The 27,250-nt window shown below is 40.2% G+C and overlaps 2 protein-coding genes across 3 annotated transcripts in view; one reads left to right on the top strand and one right to left on the bottom strand.

Moving 5' to 3' along the window:
• LOC105279966 (dipeptidase 1-like) overlaps positions 1-22,024 on the top strand; it is a 95,105-nt gene extending 73,081 nt beyond the window's left edge. Inside the window, exons 2-8 of the mRNA XM_011340095.2 lie at positions 15,099-15,428; positions 16,653-16,785; positions 16,893-17,081; positions 17,457-17,659; positions 18,595-18,755; positions 19,079-19,208; positions 19,778-22,024. Coding sequence (XP_011338397.1) covers positions 15,099-15,428; positions 16,653-16,785; positions 16,893-17,081; positions 17,457-17,659; positions 18,595-18,755; positions 19,079-19,208; positions 19,778-19,909 — 1,278 coding nt within the window. The 3' untranslated portion in view covers positions 19,910-22,024. The remainder of the gene's footprint in view (positions 1-15,098; positions 15,429-16,652; positions 16,786-16,892; positions 17,082-17,456; positions 17,660-18,594; positions 18,756-19,078; positions 19,209-19,777) is intronic.
• Positions 22,025-22,220: 196 nt separating this feature from the next.
• Positions 22,221-27,250, bottom strand: part of LOC105279961 (calpain-C) — a 29,617-nt gene continuing 24,587 nt past the window's right edge. For both annotated transcript variants that reach the window (XM_011340082.3, XM_026972813.1), the window contains exons 5-16: positions 26,036-26,222; positions 25,887-25,961; positions 25,255-25,424; positions 24,822-24,994; positions 24,542-24,636; positions 24,227-24,459; positions 23,628-23,797; positions 23,440-23,498; positions 23,031-23,178; positions 22,836-22,952; positions 22,697-22,755; positions 22,221-22,607 (exon numbers count right to left, since the gene is read on the bottom strand). In XM_011340082.3, the coding sequence (XP_011338384.2) occupies positions 22,581-22,607; positions 22,697-22,755; positions 22,836-22,952; positions 23,031-23,178; positions 23,440-23,498; positions 23,628-23,797; positions 24,227-24,459; positions 24,542-24,636; positions 24,822-24,994; positions 25,255-25,424; positions 25,887-25,961; positions 26,036-26,222 (1,513 nt within the window). In that variant the 3' untranslated portion in view covers positions 22,221-22,580. The remainder of the gene's footprint in view (positions 22,608-22,696; positions 22,756-22,835; positions 22,953-23,030; positions 23,179-23,439; positions 23,499-23,627; positions 23,798-24,226; positions 24,460-24,541; positions 24,637-24,821; positions 24,995-25,254; positions 25,425-25,886; positions 25,962-26,035; positions 26,223-27,250) is intronic.

The following is a 27,250-nucleotide window of genomic DNA, read 5'->3' on the forward strand; positions in this document are numbered from 1 at the left end:
GGGGGCCGATCTGAGACTTGCTCGGGGAACAAGAAAGCTATTACGGCGACATCGTTCTTCCACGATGTGTCCACTCATGCGAGACGATTTCGGGCGATGGGAACGTTGTTTAAATATTGGGCTACGCCGAAGGGAGATGAGGGTTATTGAAGTTTCCGCAGTCGTTTCTTTATTGGGGCTGAGGGAGGAAGGAGGTTTCTTGCGATATCGCGTCCGCGGGTGTAACTCTCACGAACGACTTTTTGAACAAGACCTCGTGACCTGTTTAAAAAGTTTGTAGACTGCCCTGCTTTCTCCTATCTATGTCTACCTCTTTCTGCTCCAATCCGTTCCCTTCGGCCCTTTCTTTGCATCCTTGTCACGAGTGTCTAACTTTCGCGAAATGTTCGTTCTTTTTTCTACTCGACTTTTCCTGGGGAATTATTACCCGGATGGGACTTTAAAACATACCCGTTGTACGCAGTGGCCACGTCTGGATTCGATCGTGTCGTATGGAATTCTAGATGGTACTATAGAGATCGGATGAATTATTATATATACAGGGTGTCCCGGGTTTTAACCGACAAACTGCGGGAGCATATTCTACTAGTGGAAATAAGAAAAAATTCTTATATCGAGTTTGCTTAGAAATGCTTTATTACAAAGTTATAAACCAATATTGAAAAGAAATATCAGATAAGTAACAACGGATTTTTTCACAAAAATAAAAATTATCTACGCAATGATTTAGTGACGCATTTCAGAATGTTGTCCTTGCACATCGATACAAGCTAGACATCGACGTAGTACAGAATTTGTTACAGTACGACATTCCTGAAAATTTTGTTGCATCTCAGTAACTGAATTAGTAATTCGTTGCTTTAAATCTTCAAGCGAGATTACTTCTGTACTGTAAACTTTATTTTTTAAAGTTCCCCATAAATAAAAATCAAGAGGCGTTAAATCGGGTGATCTTGGAGGCCAGAAAACCGGTCCTCCTCGACCAATCCACCTATGAGCATAATGTTCATCTAACCAGTTTCTAACTTGTCTAGCATAGTGCGATGGACAACCGTCTAACTGTATCCAGCTGTTTTGGCGAAACTGCAGTGGCACATTTTCCATCAAAATTGGTAAATCGTTTGATAGGAATCTTCGAAAAGATTCTCCGTTCAATCGGTCAGGTAAAAAGAACGGACCAATAAGCCGGTCATGAAGCATACCCATCCAAACATTACATCGAAATTCGTGTTGAAAGTTTCTTTGTCTGGTAGTATGTGGATTATTATGAGCCCATACACGAAATGAATATCAGTGTATTCCTCATTTGAAAACACTTTTGGCATTCTGATAGTAATTGCTAGTTCACACGACGATTGAAATCTAACAGCTACTGTTGTGAAAGTAACAATCATACTGAATCGTTTCAACATAGTGAACATGAATACATGTGAATACACATAACGTAAACATCTTCGACCTTCTAAATTCTACACTATGTTCCGTTGTTACTTATCTCATATTTCTTTTCAATATTGGTTTATAACTTTGTAATAAAGCATTTCTAAGCAAACTCGATATAAGAATTTTTTCTTATTTCCACTAGTAGAATATGCTCCCGCAGTTTGTCGGTTAAAACCCGGGACACCCTGTATATGCCGGTTCGGTAAATTCCGATAATATTTCTTTAATAGCTCGTGTTATAAACACAAAAACGCATAGTGGGCAAAATATTAAAATATGTAAATTTTCCCGATAATTTAGCATTCAAATGACGTCAAGGACTACGAATAAGCATCGGGAATATTCAAATTTTACTAACAAAACTTTTTGCGCACGTTCTGGCTTCTAAGATCTGGAAAAGGTTGTATAGGTTTTTGACCATTTTAAATTCCTTAATTTAGAAGTTTTCTATCACAGACAGCACTTTTTCACTTCGTCGTTCACTAAGCGAAATCGCTTCTAAATGCGGAAGATCTCAAAGGCGTCGTTATCGCAGACGACCTGGGTCTCATTATCATAAGCGCACGATTTGCGGGTCTCGACACGGCTGCTGTTAATCATCACGTTCCCGATTCTCCGTTTTCGATCGCCTTTTCCCTCTGACAATCAAATAATTAAGTGCTGGCACTTAATTCGGCCGAAACGAGACTCTGGAACGCGGAAGAAGATCGATCCGCCGTAACTTTCGCAGACGACGGGCAGACCGGCAACGTTATGCACGATAATGAGTAGTCGGAGCGAGCGACGTATAATTAGGAACAAGAGCGCGCACTGAATGGGTGAACATGAGTTTCACCGGATCTCGATACGTTTTGGCATCGAAAAGAATGGTTCGATAATGAGCGACACTTTGGCGATGCGCCTCTAATTGGACGACGAGTGATTACGCGGATAACGAAGAGGTATTCTCAGAGAGGAAACATCACATTCTGGATCATTAATTTGTGTGTGACCATTCAGAGAGGACTGACAAATATCGAATGTCAAATTTCCTAATCATAATCGAATTACGATTTGTAATGAAAAAATAGATTTCATGCATGAGAAAGAGTTCGAGTTTCCTTCCATTTCATTTTATTCAGAATCTTCTGCATGTTTTGCCGAAATAATTTTGTGGAAGATAAGATTAAACAGCTCAGTAACATGGCCTACGCTGTCCAATTATATAACACAGATTTTATTTTTCTCGGGCTCTGAAACGTGAGCAGACTCCATTTGTTTAATCATCGATTTGCAATCGGCGCTGAGGCTGAAGTATTATAGGTTCGTTGCATTTACGTTATTCTGTTCTCCATTACAATATGGAAATTACAACGAACTCGGATTCCGCTCGCGGCTTTTCCAAGTTGAAAGGGAGATAACGAATGGCGATCGACGAGCCGACCGTTTGATCGAACACGCGATCGAATCAATCGACTGCTAATTCTGCGTATCGCGCAATTCCTACGAATGAATGAATGAGCGGATTAAAAGGCGTTTAATTACGTCCATCCGCAAGTTGGTTTATTGAATCTGTCCACGAGAGATGAGTTTTCCGGGAGTTGCCTGGCTCATCCATTCACGAGTGCCATATCGCCAACGCCTAATCGATAATTCGAGCCGCGCGTAATTTTTGATGCGATCCGCTTATCACGTGTGTAACTACGAATCGCGAATTTAACCACCGCTTCGAAATATAAATACCGCTTCGGCTGTTAGTTTTCAACTGTGGCAGGTTAAATTTTACACCGAGGTATCTGCATTGAGTGTTTGTCAATTGGCTTGACCGTAGCTGTACGTTTCGTCACGTTGATACGCGGACGAGCTTTGCAGAGGCAGACGCGGCCATTACGCAAATGAATATTCGTCAGTCACGGCACGAAACGCGTCGGCAGAAAGAGGTAATCAATTTGTATATCCGAGGAGAAAAGTAAAACACCTGCCAAAACTCGGCGCGCTCTTGGAGCAAGAATATTACGTAACGCGACTGACATTCATCGCGCGCGCTTCCGCTTTCAGCGGAGTCCGATCGTTCGACACCCCTTGTATAGGGGCACGTACGCCAGCCAGCCAGTGGTGCGAGCTAAGGTACGGACGTAATATTCAGGTGAGTCCTGCACACAAGCTGACCCCTTTTCGCGTCGGATCTATCTCGCGTGCTCGGAATTCGGAAGACGCGCCGCACGAACCGAGACTTGTAGCTTACGGTTTTCGTGTATAGCTCGGTGTGCGCACCCTCTTCACTCTTCTCCCCTTGATTTCATTGGCCCGGAACGTGGAAGAAGCACGTCGATCTTTACTGAAAGAAGCATCGCCGAAAACCAGAGAAACATTGACGTCCCCCCATTCGCGCCAGTGTTCCTTCTTTCTTCTTTTCCATTTTTCTTCTTCCTGTTCACTTTTCTCGAATTCGATTAGCTTCCATTGCATTATAATAATTAGTGAGACGTGAAGCAACAAATAAAGAGTATAATTAAAACAGAACTCATGCATGGAAAATGACGAAAAAGTTAATTACATGAAATTATTTGAAGAGATAAACTTATTAATAATGTGAATAAACAAATAATTATCATTTATTCGAGCTTTCAGGAAAACAAGATAATATTTATTACAGATACACATGATACACACAATATGAATAATAATGTAACAAAATATATAACTTTCACACAGGTTAAATGTTAATGGAATTAATCAAAGTTGGAGAGTTTTGCTTAATAATGTGAAGTAATTAAAACAATTGAAACGCAGCATCCAACAATCCGTGTGCATTTCAACAAACTTTTACGTAGTGAAGATAAATAAAAAAGAATTGTTGCGCGGAAGAGAGCGCTAACTGGGTTGGCTTAAATCGAATTCAGCATCCATCTCTGGCGTTTCCTAGTTGTAACGTGGGTGGTTTGTTATTCCAGCACGGAAGGGGGACGCCGACGCTGTTCTCTGCCAACTTTGCGCGCAGAGTTATGTCCTCGCGGGCAAATGCTGTGCATAACTTCGCCACGAGTGTCTGACCCTACTCGCGTCGCTACTACTCGAATACTGCGGCGTATTCTGTATCCTGCGGTGTATAATATTAAGTTATACTTGACGATACGTATAGCTATCAATAAGGAGAAATCATTACATCAATTAACAAAAATGACAGCTGTCTCAGTGTAAGGAATTATTGTAGAGAACAATTTCTTTTTATTACTACCTTTTGTGAGTATTTAATCACGAAGTTTAGGAGAAAAAGTTGTTTTAGGAGAAAAACTTTCCTAAATACATTAGAATTATTAAGATGCATAATTAAATAATCTAGGTAAATTGGATATATAAGATATGATACAACTGTAAATAAGATAGATTTTTAAACATGCTAAACCGGTTAAAAGGGAAAGCAATAAAACATAGAAAATAAAAGAATAAGCAAGTGTAATAAAACAATAAAAACGGAAGTGTTGTTGGTAAAACTAAAATATTTGCTATTAAAATGCAGGCTAAAGAAATATGTTGTTCTTTGCACAGGCATTTTTCAAAGAAAGCGATAAAAGGAAATAGCATCTGCTTTACATTCCACGCTTGTTTTGCAGGGAAAACTTGCACAAGAAAAAATTTATATCCAGTCGATGTCTCTCATAAATAAAGTTTTTCTGTCACAATGCAAAATGAGTCACACGCGGATAAAAATAATAACGCTATTTCTTTCCCCGTAACTATTCCCGCAGTAGCGTTAAAATTGGGTGCGCAAATTCGTGCCGAGCGAATCCATGGAACAATATTTCACGTTTGAAAGCAGCGTATGCTTTTCCGATACCCAGCTCTGGTTTGTTTTCCTGTTTGCCTGCACAAAGCTCAACGCTATTTTCACATTTCAATCTATCCGACTGCAGAAAGTCGTTACATGAGTGCAATCGACTGTTCTCGTAAGCACAACATTTTTGTATTTTCGCGTCCTACTATCGTTAAAGACGCATGCACGTCTCTCATGCTTCATATTCGTGGTATTTGTAAGCCTAGATCCACATTCACAAATCCATCCCTCAGGAAAAAGGCAAAAACCCAACAAATTTTGTTTGACATATGGATACAACGTGTGCTTGTCCCCTCCTCTGAACGCTTTATCTCTTTTCCAGTATTTACATGTACTGTCGAAACAAAGTTTAAATGTAAACCAGGCTTCAGATAACAGGATAGGATTATCAAAAAATACATTTTGCAAACCATTTTTACCTCTTGCGCAAATGTAAAAAATATCTTTTATTTGATGAAGCACGTTTAATAAAATAGGTATTATATTTCGGTTGAAAAATTCGATAATGATAAACGCTTCATCATTATTGTCACACTTTTATTATAATTACATTACATACGTTTCGGTATATTTTGTAGCGTAGCGTGCTTGATAACCTTAAGATAGCAAAACCGTTGAAATATTGATTAACGGAGCAGATCCAATTTATCTGAAAGTGCTGTCCTCACTGTTATCGCCGGCAGCAAAGGGAAACGAAGAAAGCACACAGTTTTCTAAAGAGAGATCGTATCTCGCTCGCGTTTCGCGCGCACGGTCTCCGCTGTATGCCGCGAATTTATCAGGAATCAAGTTTCCTTTAGCCCTCGGGGGTTCAGCGAACTTCGGATCGCGCGATTCATGCGTCGAAGATGCGGTTTACCACTATCGATTCGAAACTCGCGCAACTCTGCTACCGTATCAAAGTGGTTTCCGTACCCGTCAATCCGTTACCACCCCTTCTGCAATATAATAGCGTTAAGTATCGAGCGCGTGTGTGTTAACGCGTGATCAGCGTTGCACGCTCGAACCTCCTCGCGGTATCGCGACCGACCGTTTTTCCGGGCGGATCTCGCGCGGAAAATGTACACCGTACATCCGCGTTGCATCGAACATTTTCGAGCGGAATTTTATCTCTCACGTATGAATATTGATCACGGGACTGTATCACCCCACAAACTGAATTCGATCGTCGTGGATAACAGATTTGAATTTTGGCATTTTTCTCACCCGGAAAAAAAGCTGGTACACCAAAGGAACGTTACGCGCATGTAGCGTGCGAAAGTTCGTTTGACGTCATGCAGCGAATGCACAGAGAGATTTTATTTCAGCGTGTTCGAAAAGAGTCGATGAATGCATGGATATACGCGCGCGTCATGGAAAGCAGATCGACTTTCCGTCAGTAATGCCACCGCCACCGCCGTTTTAACCCACTTTCCACGCGCGCGACGTTTGTGCGTAATGCGAATTTATTTTGATTACTGTCTCATCGATATGCACGGTCAATTAGATGCAGAAAGCGAATTACCACGCGCACGTGTCAATTCTGACAAAACGCTTAAAACTTCAATCCTTGCACGCGGGCACTAATATATCGAAACGGTGACTCAATTTCCGATTATTGCTAATACGAGAAGAGAAAAATCACTTTGTCATATAACAACGGCTCGAAACGGGAATAAATTCGCGCCAGGTAACTTGGTAATCGCGTGGCCGGAAGGTGATTACAGACCGCGCTATGTAACGATATAACAGCGCTTATAACGATGGTCTGGTTATCGCGTTAACGTAAATAACGCAGTCCCACGCAAGCGACTGTGCGGACACTTGTTAGCCGACTAATTAGCAGTGGCAAACGAGCTCAGACTACCAAAAACGAGAAAAAGGGGAAAGAAAAAATTATACGGTACGTATAGCGGCATGCGAGGCGCAAAGTAAGGGACCGCAAACGCGGAAAACAGGGAGAAAGAGTTAGAGAGTGAGAGAAAGGGAGCAGAAGGGCAGAAATGCAGTTTACGATCGCGCCTTTTCGCGTGCACCGCGCGTTGCTGCAGCACGCAGTAAAATGCAATGAGATTACTTTAAACTGAAGCTTACGGCATTTGTTGCTCGCACCGAGAAGCAAAAACAATGCCCGCGAATCTACGTTAACCGCGCGACTTTATTGAGAGTGCGGTTGTTAACATTTCTCATCGCGGAGCTTCCCCGAGCTTTAGTGATTAGAACGATTCGCCACGTAGGATATAACGGAATCACCGTGTTGCCGCTCGAACAATACCGCAAATATACCGCGGATATTTATTCCATTTACCTCGAATTCCGTTTCCCCGTCTGAACATTCCGATCACTGCAAGAATGCGCACCTGCGAATTGAAAGTCGCAAAAGGCACATTTATCTCGATACGATTTTCGATACTTATTATTATATTATATTGGAATAGAATTATTATTGTATTTAAGCGTAGAGCTTTGCGTATATTTTACATATTGATCACATACTTTCCAAAAAGTTTTAAACAATCTCGTGAATTCTGCACACTTTGTATTACATGCGCTTTATATTGTTCCGCTATATTGGGAAATTATTGCAACCGATAAAGCTGCATTCTTGTTAAATGATTGAAAACGTATCAAAGATGAAACAGAATACTACGGATTCGTTACATGTCTGTCCGCGAGTCTGCCATAACACACAGGAATTACGGAGGAAACGGGCGGTGCTCAGCAAAAAAGTTTCGATCTGTTGATTTACGCGGATCCCGGGGAGGCTATCGAACGCAAAGCGCGGCTTTTCCAGCTGCAGAAAGGAGAAACAGCGACGCGAAATATTTCCAATCTCGAAGTTTCACACCCAAAGTTCTCGCATTGAGCCATCTTGCCCTCCCAACGTCTGATCCTTCTCTATACCAAACCTCCCGACGCAAACTGCACCCCTGCAATCCCGCCGTGCTCGCGGCGTATGAATCCTTTGCCAGGAAAATAACAAAGTTCCCGAGCTCGAGACTGAAAAGTTCGCGACACTTTTATCATATTTTTTCCACTTACCATCCGTCTCCGATTTTGTTTCTCGGTCTCGCTCCGCTAACCACTCCGCTCTTTGCGCACTCGCGACATTACGTGATTTCGCAGCGAGATCGGAAAATTATTTCCCGGAAAAAGGATGCTGCCTAGCTGCTCTTTAATAATCCAGAATTCCCGTGGAATCACGCAGATATGAGAAATATGATTCATCTCATATGATTCTGATTGAAATATTAAAACTTTACCGTAATTTCTCTCCGTGTTTGCGAATTATATCTGGAATATTCCATTGTATGTATTCCCTTCGCCCGCATTGCAGATTCTGTTAATCTGTACCGGGATGAGACAGTATCGTGCATAACTTATCCCATGTTGCGCGAGTGATCTGCAAAATGAACTTAAACGCGGGTTTGTCAGCTTGGAGAGATATGCGGGAAATATTTATTTATCTGGAGCGCATAGCACGGCGATACGGTTGTATCGATTACGAGCGGGCGCAATCTAGGGAGTTGCAATTCGACGCGCATACCCGGGAATCAAAACACGTCATGACAAAACGAGAAAAAGGAAACGGTCCAAATGGAATAAAAGGAACGTCCGCGCGAACGGATTCCTCCAACCCTTTGTCTCGATGTTTTCTCGCAGGACTACGCCGCGTCACAGGAGCTTCCGCGGCCGATGCTTTTCCGGATTGCGCGCGATCCCATCCATTTGCGCCGTTCGTCGATTCTCCCTCAGCGACAGAAACAGCGCGAAAATCGCATTCGCTCTTTCCCAGAGTGCTAAAGATCGCCTCGCGAAAATACGTGCCGTTATTCCGCGCAAATCCACTCGCTGACTTGATCGTATTACCGCGCGCGATGTAATTTATTTGTGATGTCGCGCTCGCGTTTTGACACTTTTCCGTCATATTAGAATCATAAAACATCCTCGTGGCGGATCAGCGTGACGTTATGCCTGCGTTCCCATGACAAGCGTCAGAGTTTGATAGGAATATTGCCACTGTGACGCTGCTTGCTTACATGTGTAATGCGCGCAAATTACATCCGAGCTGCGTGCACTCGGACACGTTAGAAAATTACAACTGTGACGCTCTTTAGTCACATTTTTTTAAATATACCGATAATAAACAAAAAACTTGGGTGTTCCAAGTGAATTATTAATTTTTATAGTTGAAGAACAAATGCAAATGGAATTCGGGTATCGTTCTTGCGATGAAAGCGAAAGAGTATTCCGGTCAGATACGTATGAAGCTTTCGCGCCTAATCGCTGATGCTCTCGTGCGAAATTCAATGCTCCCGGAGCATATGAATCATTTCTCTGACCATTGGTCGCCATCTTCACCTCTCTCCTATCCCCTAGAGAAATTTCCATGAAATATTACGGCCAGTCACGTAACGTGAATTGCGACCGTGGAATTTCCGATTCAGTTGCCTCACGTTCGCGCATTTGCTCCTGAATTTCCACTTATGTGCATCCGCTCTATCTGAAAAATCATTTGATTGAAAATTCTAAAAAAAGATCTGAAGGACATCCCGTGAAGGAGAACAGAACGAAAAAGATTTTTATACACGTCACTGAAATGTTTTCAGTGATTCTTTAGAAGTTTAGAGTACGTGATACAATTATAATTTCTAATAAAAATTTCACCTCATAAGTCAAAATATTAAATTTTTCTTGTATATAACCAATGTTATCTATTCTTGAAAGTGCAATCACAAATTTCAATATAACAAAGCATTAACAACCTTTAGTGCTATCTTGAGCGAGATCGCGTGTCATCTCCAATCTTCGGCGCGACAACATCAATGCAAGTAATTTTATATAACGCATTATTAATCGAATATTATAACAATTTCTGTATTTAAAATATTTCTAGATAGCATCGTGCTTACGATTGGATGCATATCCGTTTCAATCGTGTAATTTTAATTAAGTAATATAGGGATTGTAATGTAGGGATGAGGACTTCAATTTGCGACATAGTTCGGTTATTAATAATATTTATGCGATTATATTTATATAATAGCACGTAATAATAATCTATACAAACACATGCATCCTTTTTCACACGCGATGTGCATGTTCAAAATTCATTCATCAAAATATTTTGGTCAAATGCGGAGTCGGACCTCTCGCGCGTACATAATTTCGCAAGGGAGACATATGGCAGGAATTTTGCAAATTCCGTCGCACCCGTGCCATATAAATTCCCGGCGCGTTAAAATGCATGCCGCTGTTCAGGCGGAACGACGTCTTTGGAAGAACATCTCGAAGTAATTTTTCTTTCCTGCGGCCGCGGAGCCTCGGCGAGATGGTTCCGTTGAACTGGATGCTGGGAAGAGAGATCGAGGGTCTCTATTTGTTTTTTTACAATTTTTTCGAGTTCACCAACAACGGCTGTGGACTCTCTTGTGCGCGCGCGCTACCGCCGTGCAATTTCAAACGTTACAATGTCCTCGGGGGAAGCGCAGCTAAAAAGTATTATAATTTTTCCCTTGCTTCTCTTCTCGCTCTTCCTTCGCCTGCTTACTCTCTCTCTCTCTCTCTCTCTCTCTCTCTCTCTCTTTCTCTCTCTCTCTCTCGCAGGATATCCCTAGTGAAACCTGAAAGTACCGCGAAACCTGGTTTGCCTCATGTGACCTCCTTCGAAGCTCAGATATGTAGTTCAAGCACTTGAATAACGAATGTAACGACGCTCCCTATGCGTAACGCGCGATTATTGCGCCCACGTGTAAGCTAAAGTTGCGCTCATCATGTACCCGTGTCATGCTTACGATTGTTACGAGAAATTCATGTGAGCGTGTCTATTATTTTTCACATTGTGGCGCACGCCAGGGTCGACTATTTTTATATTTAATTCGTGCACCGAGAGTGCACGCATATTTTTGCCATTCTACGTTTGCCCCAATTAGATTTAATATATTTTAAAAGGAGAATTTAATAGTAATATTATTATAATTATAAAAATTTAAAGAGGAAATAAATAAAGCTATTTTTTCAACATACATGTAATAAAGTTACTTTTTCAACATATATGAACAATGTACAAGAGTTGAATGCAGCGCTCATAGCAATCACGAGTCACATAATCATCCGTTCAGGGCTTAACGCGCTGTTTGCACCTGTTTCGGTTTTGACAGGATTGCTGTTAAAATTCGGCCCGTGACTAAGATTGGGCACGTCGCTTTTTCACGCCCGAGTGGTGTAGATCGGCAAATTGACGCGTTAATTATGAAATGGGCAATATCGTGACGCTGCGTACGCGCGCAGAATATCGAATCGCTCTGACCGCCCAATTTAATCCTTTGCGGCCTCTCTCATTCCACAGGGTGGATGCGATCAAATTATCCATTCATACAGGAGGAATGAAATGGCGCAACTGTGTGTATGTGTATGTACGACAAAGCGACATGTACGCATTAAACTACTATAATAGCTCTCATTAACGCGGAAATCAAAAGGAAATAATTGCTTATCACAACAAACAGCAAGAACTATTTAATCAAAAGGAAATAATTGCTTATCACAACAAATAGCAAGAATTATTTAATCTTATATAAATAATTTGTATTACATTGATTAAGTGAAATTCTTTCCGAACGATTCTGTTCAGCGACGGTATTGCCATGGCAATAACCAGCAACGGAATCAGGCGACCTGGTAAATAATTCGATTAGATTGAATCGAAAACATCGTTGCACGCGTCCTCGGAACGCATTCAGAGTGGCTGGCTCGCCTCGACCATGCTCTTTAATACGGTCTTTTATTACGAGCCGACATTTGGATGCAAGCCAGTTCGAGACTTTCCCTGTTGTTTCCGCTTCTCTTTTCGCCCTCGTACCTCCGCTTTTATGCTCAAGGATATTAACGGCAGTCTCTAAGCCCATGCAAAATGTATTTTCTACTTTTCTAATGAAAGTGCAGTTGTGGCAGGCAATGCTTAATGCGAACTTTCGCCGATGACTGTTTCTTTCGGATAACTCGCAACGATAAATGTGTACCAGCCAGCCTGGCGCTTTTCTATATTTACACTATCGATCGTGTACTCTCAATTTTCGAAACGTCCGTTATATTGTTACAGGTGGAACATGCGTTTGTAGAAAGAGAGATAAGCTCCCGAACGGTACTACGAACGGTCGTTTTGAAACTCTCGTGTCTTTCTTTTTGTAGATTTGAAAAATTTCTACCAACTATGATCAGCTATGATTCAATCCGGAAAATAAACGGAAAATAAGAGGAAATATTTACACAAGAACTATTACGCGAATTTTCCGCTGTAAGGAGAAACGGATAGAATGTACGAGATCGCATACGAGATTATGAACATTCATTTCACAGGCGGATAAAAGCAATATCGGCTCGTTAATGGCGGAAGCTAAGTGTGTCGCGTGCGACGACTGTAACGTTACTATTCAGCAACGTCTCTGAATAGATTCGGTTCAATATCACTCGTCTATAGAATCGAACGAGCGTCGTATAATCGTTCGAAGCGGCGTGGGCGTAAGGTTTCAACAATATCGTTCACGTGGCACTAAATCACTTTCTATTCATTAATCATCGTACGGTGGATTGCGTCATAGTAGATTTATATCTCATTTTGACATTTCGCCTGCTCCATTAAATTCGCGAGAGACGAGAAAAAGCCCTTTGTCGAAGATCACGTTGTACTGCTTGGTAGTTATCGATCGATACTCCAACAAAGTTTTCGCATCACACAAAATTAGAATTTTGACGTCTTCCTAAAAAAAAAGCTGTTAATCATAAGAGATTATTTTCTACCGTAAATCACATTTCAAAAAGTTGTTAATCTAGATAGAAGACATTTTTCCACGAAGCAGTAATAAAATGTTTCTTAATTTATTGCTTCTCTCAAATCTCTCTCGTCAATCAAATAAATGGCAAGATCATCTTTATCTATTAGTTTCGGCTTGCAGCGCAAAAGTCTCAAATTCTTAATTATCTGTATTTGTTCTCAGTGAAAAAGCAATACGAGCTACGTATCGCGTGACATCAGAGAAATATCATGGAAATGCGATACGATGGCAGTAAATTTCTTAATAATTATTGCCAACGAAAGTAGCGTGGCAAATATTTCCGCAAGACCGCCGGAAGTTCAAATAACGTTGAGGTTCTCTCTCTCGTTCTCTTTCTCTCGGAGTTCAGCCGGTGCGCTGTGTATGGTCAGCCGAGTATGAACAGACCGCATTCCTGCGGTCAACGAGTAGCGCTGGTCGCCGTTTGGTCGGACAGTGGACACAGTTAAACGACATTGCTCAACACTCAAGTAATTCTCGTTCTTTTGTACACGGGTAGCGGCGAGCTGAGCTAATCCCTCTTGTACACGAATCTCCCGGTGCTCTCTCGCGGTGAACATTTTCTGCCACGACTCGAAGCGTTCCCAATCCCGTCGCGTAAAATCCAGAGATATAGGAGTGGCGACAAGAGCGAAAAAGCTCGCGTTATCTTTGCTCGTGATTAACGGGTTTGATTCAAGATGATTGCTCGGAAATGAATTTTTTAGCGCTTCTCAACGGCGCTAAATCGGGAGTATGAATGTATTTCCGGCAGAAATGCAGCATGACGAATGAGTTCGCTTCCGGCAATCAATCATCGTTGGAGAGCGTCTGATATTTTTCCAAAGAATTAACGCTGGAGACGCGCGGGTGAGTTTCTTCTTTCGATGAACAAGCTCGTGAACGTAATGCACGGAACAGAGAAACACGCTCCATCTGCATGGTTTTTCCGCATAATCCGGTAACACACGGAAGTGCACCGCACCGTGTCGTACGGATTACTCGTGGTGAAGATTAAACCACGGCCATCGTGCACAGTTTTCCTTCGTATTTGCAAGCCGTCTGGCTGGTAAAGGAGAGAACCCCGGAAAGTGAGCAGCTGGCAGCTTTGATACCTTGCTCGAGAAATAATTCACTGTTTCGTTCTCTGAATTGCAAATCGGGGTGACACGCAAACATCCACCGACATCGCGCTTGGATGAGCAGCTTAATAATTTATAATCCCAGTCAAAGCCATATGTCTGTTTCTCGAGAACATGACTGGTTCTGGCTTCAGGTTTGAGTTCAAAAGGATGCGAGGTGCGGAAATGGCATGAGATGAAGCTCTGTGCACTGAGCGTTGTGCTATTTTTTCTTTGCATTGTTTCCCTCTATCTTTGTTACGCAGCATAATCCCGCGAGAGCAATTCATTAAATTTCAATACCGTGCTAAGTATGCTCGAGAAAAACTTTTACTAAATTTTATTAAATAAAAGTTTCCAATATTAGCTCCTTTTTTATCTGTTTACTCGGCAATTTCTTTCATCAATATATCTAAGATTCTCTTTGAAGAGAACTTTTATATAATAAAAGTATACATCTACACGTCGGAGTGGAAATCCACTTTTACACGACTATAGAAACTTAAAGCACTTGCTATATAATATTTTAAAAGATATCAAAAAATACGTGGCACTTTAGTTTATGAATATTTTTTCGCAAATAATTAGCATGTGCTATCACATTTTCTAGCTAATACGGCTATTATTATTAAATTATCTATTATAGATCTAAATGTAATATATCTAAATGCAATATCTAAATGTAATATATGTATAAATATATGTTTAATATAATTAAAAATAAATCTCAGTAAGAATTTTCGCACAAGTATACGCATCTAATTTTTTTACTTTGATCAATACAAAATCTACATACACTTTTCGAATGAAGGAAGCTATTTAGGAAGTTCATTCTTCATACAAATGATTATTCATCTATTTATCCGATAAGCACAATCAGGATAATGAAGATTAATTCATTGCATTGCCGACTGTGCTTTATTGCAGAGTGGCGGCCAGAGTGGTGTATGGACAGCAAGCGTGATTATACTGTCGATTGGCACCTGGGTGGGCAAAGTCGGGCCACGTCCGGCGGATGGGGAGCTCGCGCTCCTGACGTCGCCACGTGAACGATTGGAAACCGTTCGGCAGGTTCTTTCCGAGGTGCCTTTGATCGATGGCCACAATGACTTACCGTGGAACATCCGAAACTTCGTCCACAACCAGCTGGCGGACTTTGATTTCGACAAGGATCTGCGCCAAGTCGCGCCCTGGAGCAAGAGCGCTTGGAGCCAGACCGATCTGGTCAGACTGCGACAGGGAATGGTCGGTGGTCAGGTAATTGGAATTGGAAGATATGAATTTACAGCAATCACGTATCGCAAACGCGCTCTCGAGAATTATCTCGTCCAGTAGAAATAATACAAATTGTTTCAAATTATACTTAAATATTAATTTAGCATATTTTATTAATTATAATATTATACTATTATACTATAAATTGATTGAAATATATGCACCGACACCCACGTATTAAGTTTCATTTGCGTGTTCATATAATTTTGATTAATTAAAATATTGAATCTGAGGCAATCTTTAAAGGATAAATACATACACATATGTATTTAAAAAGAGTTTTTTGAGCAACATTATTTATTCCTTTTTAATATTTGACATTGAACACGTAGAGGATTTAAATTAATGCTGTAAAATATATGGTTACGATAAAAGCCAATTGTTAAAAGCCGAGCTTTTAACGAGTTTGAAACACCTCGGGTTTAATTATTTTTTGTAACATGAATTCCGGCGTTAATCCGCGTAATTTAAAAACGAGTTACGTTATATGCAAAATGAAATTTGGGCATTTTCCCAAAACCACTAGAGGCAGCTAGGCATGTTTCGGGTGTTGGCGATATTATGAGCATGACGGATTGAATGCATCGATTATCGTCGCATACGAGCACTCAAGAGCTCGTTAGGTCAGAATGATGCAAGCATTAAGCGCGTGTCATGCTTGCATGCACACGTACACTGCGCATAGATGATAGTGATTTAAAGGGAAATATTTTTCTGCCTTGCGCGCGCGCACAGTGGGATTAAAAGTAAAATAATAAATAATAACTAGCATGCGCTGCATCTTTTTTGCGTCTTTTTCTAATAAGATTTATGTTCGAAATAATATCGTATTTGTGCGCACGGTATTCTGTAACGCGCCGTGGATAATGAGAGGAAACATTTTTTTCCAAAACAAAACAATTACGCGAAAAGCCGAATGGAAATTCAAGAGATAAAACAATCATTCTCGCAAGCATGAGCTATGATGAATTTTAGCTCGCGTTCTTTCGTTTCGTAGTGAAGACATTATCTAATGATAGCTTCAAGTTTCATTTTGCAGTTTGCATATGTTAAGAAATACTATATGTTATACATATAACGTAATATCTCGGTATTTGTTTCACTCTTCTTGAGATTTCTTGTTTGCGATATGCAAATGGTAATTTTTCTTAACACACGAGCGTTTTCAACGTTTGTATATAATTATTTCTTCTTTTTCTCATTTAGTTCTGGGCAGCTTACGTACCATGCGAGTCTCAGTATCTCAACGCAGTGCAGCTGACTCTAGAGCAGGTGGACCTCATTAAGAGGCTCATAGAAAAATACTCCCAGCACATGCAGTTTGCTGCATCGTCGAGGGGTAAGTGCAGCTCGCCGCAATGAACGGAACGTTGACAAAACTTCTCGAAATTAATTTGGCGCGATCGAAAAACAACGATTGTATTCAACTATATTTCTCGGTTTTAGAGATTTTGGAAGCTCATGGGAGGGGCAGGATAGCGTCCCTGATCGGGGTGGAAGGTGGACATAGTCTAGGGAGTAGTTTAGCCGTTTTAAGAACGCTCTACCAGTTGGGTGTACGGTACCTCACGCTGACACACACCTGCAACACGCCGTGGGCGCAAAGTTCGTCGGTGGAAGACGACGGTGAAAAAGGTAATTAGATGCAAGTTTCCAATAAACAGCCTCCTTAAACTAAGCAGCCGAATTAACGAGATTTATCAACTTATCTCATAAATAAAAATTGCAATTTAGGATATTATAGTTGGATAAAACTTTAAAATATATCCTTACTTTTAATTTAAAATAATCTCTTGCTCATGAAATGTGTATCTAATTTTATTTGAAATGTATTAGAATGTTTTGCCATTTTAAGCAGACATGATTAAACATTAGTAATATAGACAACATAATGAGCATAATATTGTATTATATTATATAATCAATTAATTTAAGAGATTATAATATCACGAATCTTTTACTAAATTAATTTTATAAAAGATAAAACATATATAATAATGCATCATTCAGGTGGAGGCCTGTCAGTATTCGGCAAAGCAGTAGTTCAAGAAATGAATAGGCTCGGAATGCTGATAGACCTCAGCCACACCTCGAGATCGACTATGAGGGATGCTTTAAGAGTCAGTAAAGCGCCGCTCATTTTTTCACATTCCTCGGCATTCGCTATTTGTAATTCCTCCAGGAATGTGCCCGACGACATTCTTAAACAATTGGTAAGTACACAGAAATTTTTATAATCGTTAAAATTAAATGTATAATAATATTCTCTGTCTCCGTTAATTCCTTTATTACTTCTGTATAAATTTTCTATAAAATTTAAGATATAATTCGAAAAAAGATGTTAAAATAGAGGAATACTATACAGAGAATATTTCCAGATTTCAAAAATTACTTTAACATGTTTGCTTTCAATTTTAAAGGAAAAGACTGCAAAAAATGCATTAATCACAATCTAAAAACTACCAAAAGCACAAAAATATGATCACAACGATCCCGTTAGTACAAAACGTTCGTGCTTCGATATATTACGACCTTTTAGCTCAAAAACGACCTTTGCGGAAATCGATCCGCCTGCGGCAAAATTCGCGTTTCGTAAATGTGAAAGTGGACTATTCGTGATACAAGAAGGGACAATACGACGTGACGAAGATAAAACCCTTTCCGCTTCCTGCGTCTAGCACCTCTTCTTTCGCGGACAGATAATTATCCCGGAGGCGGCGGCCGGAGTTCCGATAGCGGCCCGAAACATTTACCGGCGGCGCTTCCTCGCTATTGTCGAGTTTTGTGCTCCATTAAAGGAGCGCTCGGCTCGGGCTGCAGCTCGTTAAGAGGCGAATTATCAGGGTCGAAAATTAACGGCGCCGAGTCTTGGCGAATGTGCTACCACGATAACGAAGTCCCTTCTGGCGCTCGTCGATTCTATCGATCTCACTGTCGTTCACAGAATTGTACATTTCGTTTTCGAGGCAAAGGCACACGGGTTGGGATACAGTTACCTCTGTGCACTGACGGAAAATTATGTGTTACATTTCCCGACGGTGAAACCGGGCTGCGAAAATTTGCCTGCGCGTCGCTGCTGCAAAGCACGTTCGTAGAGAACGTTGAAACGTGCGCCGTTCTACATACATCAGCGTGTTCTCTGTTTCAGGCTGATAACGGCGGACTGGTGATGGTCACGTTCTACAATTATTTCGTCAAGTGTGGGCCCCAAGCCAGCGTCTCGGACGTGGCCGAGCACATATATTACATTAGGAACCTAATTGGCGTGGACCATATCGGAGTCGGCGGGGATTTCGACGGCATCAACAAGTACGAGTCGGACACGAGATAAATCGACGCGCGGATAATTAATTAACGATAATTTTTGGAATAATATAGCGCCATGTGCGGTTTTTGCGCCGCGATCTGATTTGCATGTGATTTAACGCCCCAGCAATTCCGCTTGAGCGGCAATTCAATTATCGGCGCTACAGCGTTAACAATTCACAGACTTCGCAGAGCGCATTGCCTGATCGATTAATCTTGACTGAACTTTGTCTCGCGCGCGATCTTTCTCGTCAAGTTCTGGTAAACAGGCTGTTAAGAGCTGCGACTAATTTCTAATTATGCGTGAAATGTCTTTCCCTCCGTAGAACTCCCCGTGGTCTCGAAGACGTGTCGAAGTATCCTGAACTATTCGCCGAACTTCTCCGCAGCGGCAAGTGGAACGTGCTCGACCTGAAGAAAGTCGCCGGCTTGAATTTATTGCGGGTCCTCAAGCAGGTTAGAGCCCATTAGGGTCTGAGGTGCAGTTGTACATACACGTATACATGGCGCAGTGCACCTCGATGGGTCTTAATACCGTCATAATACCGCTGCATGTTACTTTGCCTTCACGACCGCGCGACCATATAACTTCTCCGTCCGTATCCATAAATTCCACCTTTTAAATACTTGATGAGCGAGAAACCCGAAGCCGACATAAAAAATTTCTGTTCTCCTATCGCGCGACAATCGTTATTGCCACTGTAAAATATTAAATGAATCCGTTTTATAATAATCTTATGAAGTAGACAAATGGGCGATAGTATATTTCAAAAGTCAGAGTATACTTTAAAGTTTTTCTTCTGTTCTTTACTATACTTTAAAGTATTTCTTCTGTAACGCTGCAAGCTTGTAACAGTCCCCAGTAAACGTAAAGAATCGGGCTAAATCATCATTGAATCATCCACGTCCTCATTAAAAATCATTCAACATTTTTCTAAACTTCTTTTTAATGTTAAAATGGTTTCATAGAATACTACAACGTTAATATTTCTATGACAATTAATATATTAATATTGTTGGCCCAGGTGGAACGTGTGAGGGACGACATGAGGACAGCGGGGATTACGCCGTATGAGCAATATCTTACGGATTCGCCGGACACAGCCGGCAAGTGCGCTCTGGACATTAATGCCGTGCAAAGGGTCACGGAAATCTGATCGATCGATTATACGCACTGCTTGACAACCTGCGAAACAATCTTACATTTGCGGAACGATCGTGTCATGCAAATGGGCACGGGAGCGCCGACTCGAAGCGAAAATTCAATTATCTCTCGATCACTATAGGCCCGCGAAAGTTCTTCGAACCTCGTGCGAAAGCTCAATTGAACGTCAACATTTGCGAAGGCTCAAAATAAACCTACCTCGATACCTGTCTCATAAAGGCGACGAGCAGTGATTACCGTTTCCTTTAAGCGAAGCTGCGTCTGCGAGATACTTTAAGAAGCAATGAAGGATTACGTTGTCTATAAATAGGTATAATAAAATTATCAGCCAAGCTTTAACATAAAGTTCAGTACATGTAAAAATCAGGTGTGTGGGTAATAGCCGGACTGAGGAAAACCATCTGCCTGGAGATGATTCTCTTTAAGTGCGATACCGAGCTTAAGCTTAAAGTCGCCTTTCGTCGACTATAGTCAGCTTTAGCTGCAAGAATTGTAGATTCATAAATCGTTACCCTTACACGCAAGATAATCTGCTCGTCGCCATATACTACCCATAATACACAGACAGACTTTTCTACTCAATAAGATCCCAACGGATTGTTAACAGGCTGGTCGTTACTTTAAGATCCCTTACTATCTTGCTGTAAGCATCTTCACGATCGTATAAATATCTAAAGCAGAAAGCGAAACGCGCCATCCAGTATTCGCATGAAAAAAAAGCGTCACTGCACCGATGCACGAGACTGTTTCTAAACTTCGATGTCTTCCTTTCTTGGGAACGATCGTAATATGTGTGTGAAGCTATGAACCTCGGCTATATACCTTTGAACGTCTTCCTTTCCTTTACTGCACCAACGAAAGCACGTGCTCCGCTAAAGGAAGTAAGTATTTGCAGAAGGAAGAATCGACGTCGTGTTTCTACGAGCAGCGTACATGATGCTCATTAATGATAGAAACTTTGAGATCTCTCTCGCGTTTATAGGTATTTTTTTATTTGTCATGACTTAATCCTGAAACTCGACTCTGTCCAACCAATCGCGCCGTAATATACTTTATAGGATCCACTTAGACTTTTCATGAAACTTTAATATTACTAACATTTTTTATAAAATAATTTATGATGTTTGAAATTGCAATTTTTTTATAATTAAGAATATTCATTTCATACATGATCTCAAAATAGGTTCTATTATTAATTAGTAGAAATATCATTTAACACTGAAATGTTTGACTGTTTCTTTATTCTTTTATAATTATGAGTTGTTATATAATGAAGATTATAATTACTATAATCTTTATACTTTTATAATTATAATTTATTATATAATATTATATAATTAAAAAATAGTATATAATTCATGAACATAATTTAGGGCATCGACTAACGCTATTACTTTTAATGTTTGTTTAGAAAATATTCAGATGCTAAAATCTCTGATCGCTATACTTTTAAATGATCGAAATCGCCGGTGAAACGAAAGACCTCCGGGTGTTGTCCAACTTCTCTAGTGTATTAAACTCACACATGCACATATCAAGCTACAAAACATTAAAAAAAGAGGTCATTCTAGTTTTGCACGAATTTCGCTTGCGTGATAACGCTGGGGAGTTGCGTTCGCCAGATTAACAAATCGAGAGTCACGTACATACAAAATTAATATGTTGCTTGCAGTGACAGGTGTCGATGAGGGCATAATTGATACGTACGTGTTTTTCGACTCATTATATCGGGGTTGCGATCTATCGCTAAGCGCGCCCAACAGTCTCCTTGATCAGAAAGATCATCATCTAAAGTCTTCGACGGGACATTTGGGAGTTGCTTGGAACGACCGAGCGAATCGCTTTCGCGTCGACTTGTTCCTGGTAATTTTCACATATCGCCGTCTACCTATCTGTGTCTCGTGTGCACTTATTATATAATTCGCGCAGGATAAACCCTCGATCCGAACTGTGAGCGTAAGTACCGAGTCGACGACTCGAAGACAAGTTAATCAGTTTGCGCGGATTATACGCCACTCCGCCTTTCGGAGTAGGCGATAAATTCTAGGATATCAAAAGTTCCGTTGTATCTCTCGAACGAATTCTATGAATAAATGTTTCTATTGTACTTTGCTCAATGTTTCCCTCCCTCCTGACGCGTACCTCGCGTATCCAAGCTGATATATTTAATGCAATAAATCAATTTAAGTTTCAAATACTTTCTCCTGCTTCTAAAATACTGAGATCATCAATTCTATTATAAATAATCTAATGTTTTTACATTATTAGGTAAACGAGGACATCGAATCATCTCTACTCGATTATACATTGGGTATTCATGGTTTATTAAACTTACAAGTCACATATGTGCATCGATATATGACAAAAAGTATGCAGGAACTATGTAAAATAAACTTAAGTTTATTATCCAGTGCGGTTATCCGTACACAAACGATATATTATACATAGCTCCTTAATCTTGTGTATGCAGTAATTACATAAGGAAATGATGATTAGCGATAAAGTAAAAAAAACGGACGATGATATCATTTTTACAAAGTGTAAATAGATGGGCACACGCGATCGCTAATCGTTAATATGGCTAAAGCTTACGTCTAATATCCGAATGAAAAGAATGTTATATACAGACGACTCAAGGTACACGATTCACGTAGACTGACGGTTCAGCACATCAGGGATGATCTTAGCCACTGCAAAAAAATTCATTTAATATTCCTAGATAAGCGATTGATAATTTAAAAGCAAATATCATACTCAAACTGATAAAAAGTTCATGTACCTCCGACAAACTTAATTTTATTGTCCCGTTCTGCAAAGGATCCTTGCTCTCGAATATGCCTAGGTGAAAATAGAAGAAAATACAGTTAATATAAATTATTTGGGAATGCTTGTGTGAGAATTAGCTTGTGTAAACGTACCAAACGCGTCGCTCAGATGTAATATCGCCGAAACAAAGTCGCCGAATCGGAGTGTTCCATCCTTCCTCATGTATCGGAGAATCAGAATGGATAATACGTCCGTATTTAATTGGAAACCTAAAAATAAAGGCCTCGATTAAAGACGAAATAACGTGTTTGCTGCATAACGTTGCGCATCAGTTCCGTTTTACGTACCAACTTCCAGCAGAGCGTCGCGTAGCCTTTCCGCCTTGAGTATTCCCGTCTTTTCCTTCGTGTGGTTCTTAAAAGCTGCTTGCCAGTACTTTAAACTGCACATAAGATCCTTGAAGTCGTTGAACTTCAACCGGCCGCTCCCGGAACTCTATTTATCGACGCGGAAAATGTAAGGAAACTATAGCATATCATTTTACTTACCACGCGAAGAAATATTCTCTTTGAATTTTCATTAAAAGAATACTTCTTAATTATTTAATAATTATTTGATTATTTAATAATTTAAAAAAATCTAAGCTAAATTATTTAAACGAGAAGTCACTCTCGGTCAACTCTCAACATATTCAACGTTAGCGTTGAAAAATATCAGAAATTAATATATATTCAATTTTTTTTATTGCAAGGATACATCCATCGTGAGTACTACTTGTCGGCAGACCTCCATGCAGGCACAACTTTTGATGTAGTCTGGAAATTAAAGAGAGAACAGGTATTTAAATTATCACTATACATCGTTTTAGCATATTTTACTTGGCAAGGCTATATACTTGGGTTTCTATATACTATATTCTACGACGGAGAAATGCCATGTCGTACCATTCGGTAAACAGGCTTCTAAAAGCTCCTGCAACTCAAAAGCGTTAACGGTTCTGTGCTCGTCGGCGAGTTGTAGAAATACGGCTTCATATTGAGAGAAACCCTTTCCTTCGAGGGGAGGTGCTTTCACTATTGCTGATTTCATCAACGACGGAGGAGTGTCGAGTAATCTGAAGCATTGAATAATACATTATGTGAATTTTCATTAAGTTTAGTAGGAAATTAATCTGTCATACAATATAATCGCACACATGTGCAAAGAGAAAGAAGAGATTAAAGGTCGACAATCTGACAATGCTCAGAAAGCAGCAAATCATTCCGTAGATGAAATTTTCGTGCATTGCTTCTCCTTGACGAAAGGAAGTACTTTGAGAGGGTGGAGGCAATTACTTGACGCATCCCTTGAAATACGACCGAGGGGAAAGATGTTAAAAACTGTAGTTGAAGGCGGACAAGTCGCATAATGCATTCTCGCGCGGTTTAATGTATGCCGCGCATTAAATCCCGGCTAAGAGACAGCCATACGATCCTTTGTGCCGTTTGAGCGCGCGCGTGCGCAAATATGTACGACATCTCGGTAAATGCACATATATACCTACTTGAGTTTTAGAGGCTTACTGCTGTAGACTCGTAACGTGAAACTCGTTTCTTGAGTCGGTTCGAAGGTCGTAGGTACGAGCAAGTAACCACCTTGCTCGAGCTGACACCTGTGGCTCACCTGCCGGCTATTTGTGTATTGCGAATTAACTAAGGACTTGTTCTTCTTGAAGAACTGTTTATTTATCGACTCGGTGCTGTTCTTCGGCAACGTGTACGCAGTGAAACCGATCACCTTAAAACGGCGAAAGTCCGATAAGCCAACGTGATAAGATACGTGTTGGGCATACTATTTTGGTGAACATAAGCTTTCTTACTTTCGGCTCCATGATGGAATGCTGATTTAGCGACACGATTACCTCCTCCATCTCGCTCAGGATAAGATGCAACTGCGGGTTTATATGAAAGGTCTCTGCAAAGGAAAATGCATCTGTAATATACATAATTTAATTGAATTTTCAGCAAATAATAAAGTAGACTAAAATTCCCGATCTCTCAATTGTGTAGAATTGATTTTTGTATTTAATATAAAACTAAACGTGTATTCTCTCGATGAAATGTTAGGATTTAATATTACGAGCGACGTAATAATCGCACCTTGATTATTTCGACATCCACCTGCGGTGACGCCTCTTCTCCAGCTTCCTTGATACAACTTCATTTGCCAAGTGTGCTTACTGTGTAATGACGGTTCGTCTCGCGAAGTTTCGGCATCCAAATGCACAACTTCCAGATGAGTGAATGTCTTAACGAAATCGGAGTACGATATCCTGGAATTAACAGCATGCAGTCAGAAAATTTGCTGGTGGCAAACTTTGGCGGAGTTACACGTTAGACGCGAATTCAAATTGCATATTAATCGTGAAACTCAATGACATTTAAACCTAAGGTTTTGTTGCAACTTATAATGCTCGATCAAACCGCGACGCGAATTATTTTGACTTTCGCGAGCCTGATCTCCGATTTTCTAGCATTACGCCATTTTTGCAACGCATTGTAAATTGCATGGTATCAAGTTTTGTCCACTCACCAAAATTCTCCTTCAGCCATATTTCTTACAGCTAACCGTTCCCTTTCTACCACAGGTACTTCGTCCCACTCGAGACCGCCTCTTGCCCAGGCACCCACATATTCTCCACCAGGTCCGAGGGGATTCCTTAATTTTACTAATTGCACTGCTTCCCCGCCAAAAGTTTCCACCTACCATAAGCAACAGTTCCCTTAGCACATTCTCCATAACCACGTAATTTATCATAGCTAACTTTTCGTTCACGTCAACTGATTATTAAGATTTACCGTAATAATGTCTCTATAATTATTCTGATAATAAATAAAAATATTACTTTGTTTAGAAATGCACTTTGTCTGTTATGCATTTTCATTATTATAAAACAGTCATTATCTTGCAAAAATGTAAGAGTAATTGCGTGTTATAATATTATTCAATATTATAATTAAAAATATCAAAATTAATATGATTAACACATTTATTACATGTTGGTCAGTGACCGTTATGGCCTAAGCGGAAGGCTCACAATCAGAGCTAGTCACCAATGACCGTCATGGCAGTGAATATATTAAGTATCTTTTGCTGTTCTTATATTATCCCTATAATTTACGTGTATGAAAAATGCAGAATACAATTGTTCTTGATATACTCACCCTCTCAATCGCATACAATCTGTAATTGATCCCCATTTGTATGCCATTAGCGAGTTTCTCAGTGCTGGCACGTATCTGCGACAAAAATACGACACGCGTGAGCGAAATGTTCAAATAAATCCGTGCTTCATCTTTGAGCTATCTTCTACCTGTTGCTGTTGATTATTGTTTACTGTACAAGTGATGAGAGACGTCATGTCCAAAAGTTTCGACAGCGCTCGTCCACAGGCCGTGGGGTCCTGGCGAATCGCGATACTTTCGGTAATACCACCCGTGAGATCGGACAAGCCATCCAATAATGTACCATATTTGAGTGCCTCGTAAGAGCCGTGAAGCCTGAAAATAATTAAAGTTGCAACAAAATTATTTTATGCTCATGTTTAAATGAAATCAGCAAAAGTTTTATGTATCGCTAAAAATATAACTTTAACAGTGCAGGAAATAAAAAACACTTTAAGAAAATATTTAGTCAATAAATAACGATTTAATAGTCGTCAATAAATAACGATTTAAGTATTTCTATCGTTTGTACATACTTTATGATGTAACGTAATATTTCATAATGAGAATGCGTTGTCGAGAAGAATAAATCAAGTTCAGTAAAGAGCTCGATTCGCGCTTGATTCTCATGTTTAACGCTTAGATCATTTAAAACGTGGGAATAAAGAATGATATTGAAAATGCGTAAATGAACGGAAAAAATAATTGTCGATCTCCCCTAATAAATGGCGTGCATTAATCATAATGAAATTGCGATCGTTCATCAGTCACGAGCTTATCATGACGGCAAGATCGATCGGTGCTTTCTCACACTGCTGCATTAGTATCATGGAGAAAACGCGGTGTAGACTTTCTTAATCGCTGGCCACTTGGCTGGATGAGGGAAAGCGGTCGGATTTTTCCTCACCTACAACCTCCTGACACTGACACCATACACTATGTCACGCTATTATGGGACCACCGCTTTCATCGAATCAATCTTTAGTGAATTGATAGCTAAACATGATGATATATTGCGATCACTGATTCGCAAACATTTTTCCAATCCAGACATTTTTATAATTATTCAACATTCCATGTTACATGTCCATGTTATATGTGTAAGGAAATGTTTAATGTGATTTTCCTGTCACTACCCAGTGTACGCATTCGTAATAACTCACTCGTAACAAGATTTAAGATATCTAAGCATGACAGTGATACATCGTAATTAATGGCGTCTAACTTAATGACTTTTAAATGCATCTCGCGGAAAGAAATTTTTAATGAAATCTGTCAGTTATTACCTTCAATATTAATAACATACTTATTCATTTATAAGAAATTTAAACCCCGTAATTTAATGCCGTATGTTATTAGCTACT

The sequence above is a fragment of the Ooceraea biroi genome, chromosome 1 (assembly GCF_003672135.1).
Source record: "Ooceraea biroi isolate clonal line C1 chromosome 1, Obir_v5.4, whole genome shotgun sequence".
Lineage (NCBI taxonomy): Eukaryota > Metazoa > Arthropoda > Insecta > Hymenoptera > Formicidae > Ooceraea > Ooceraea biroi.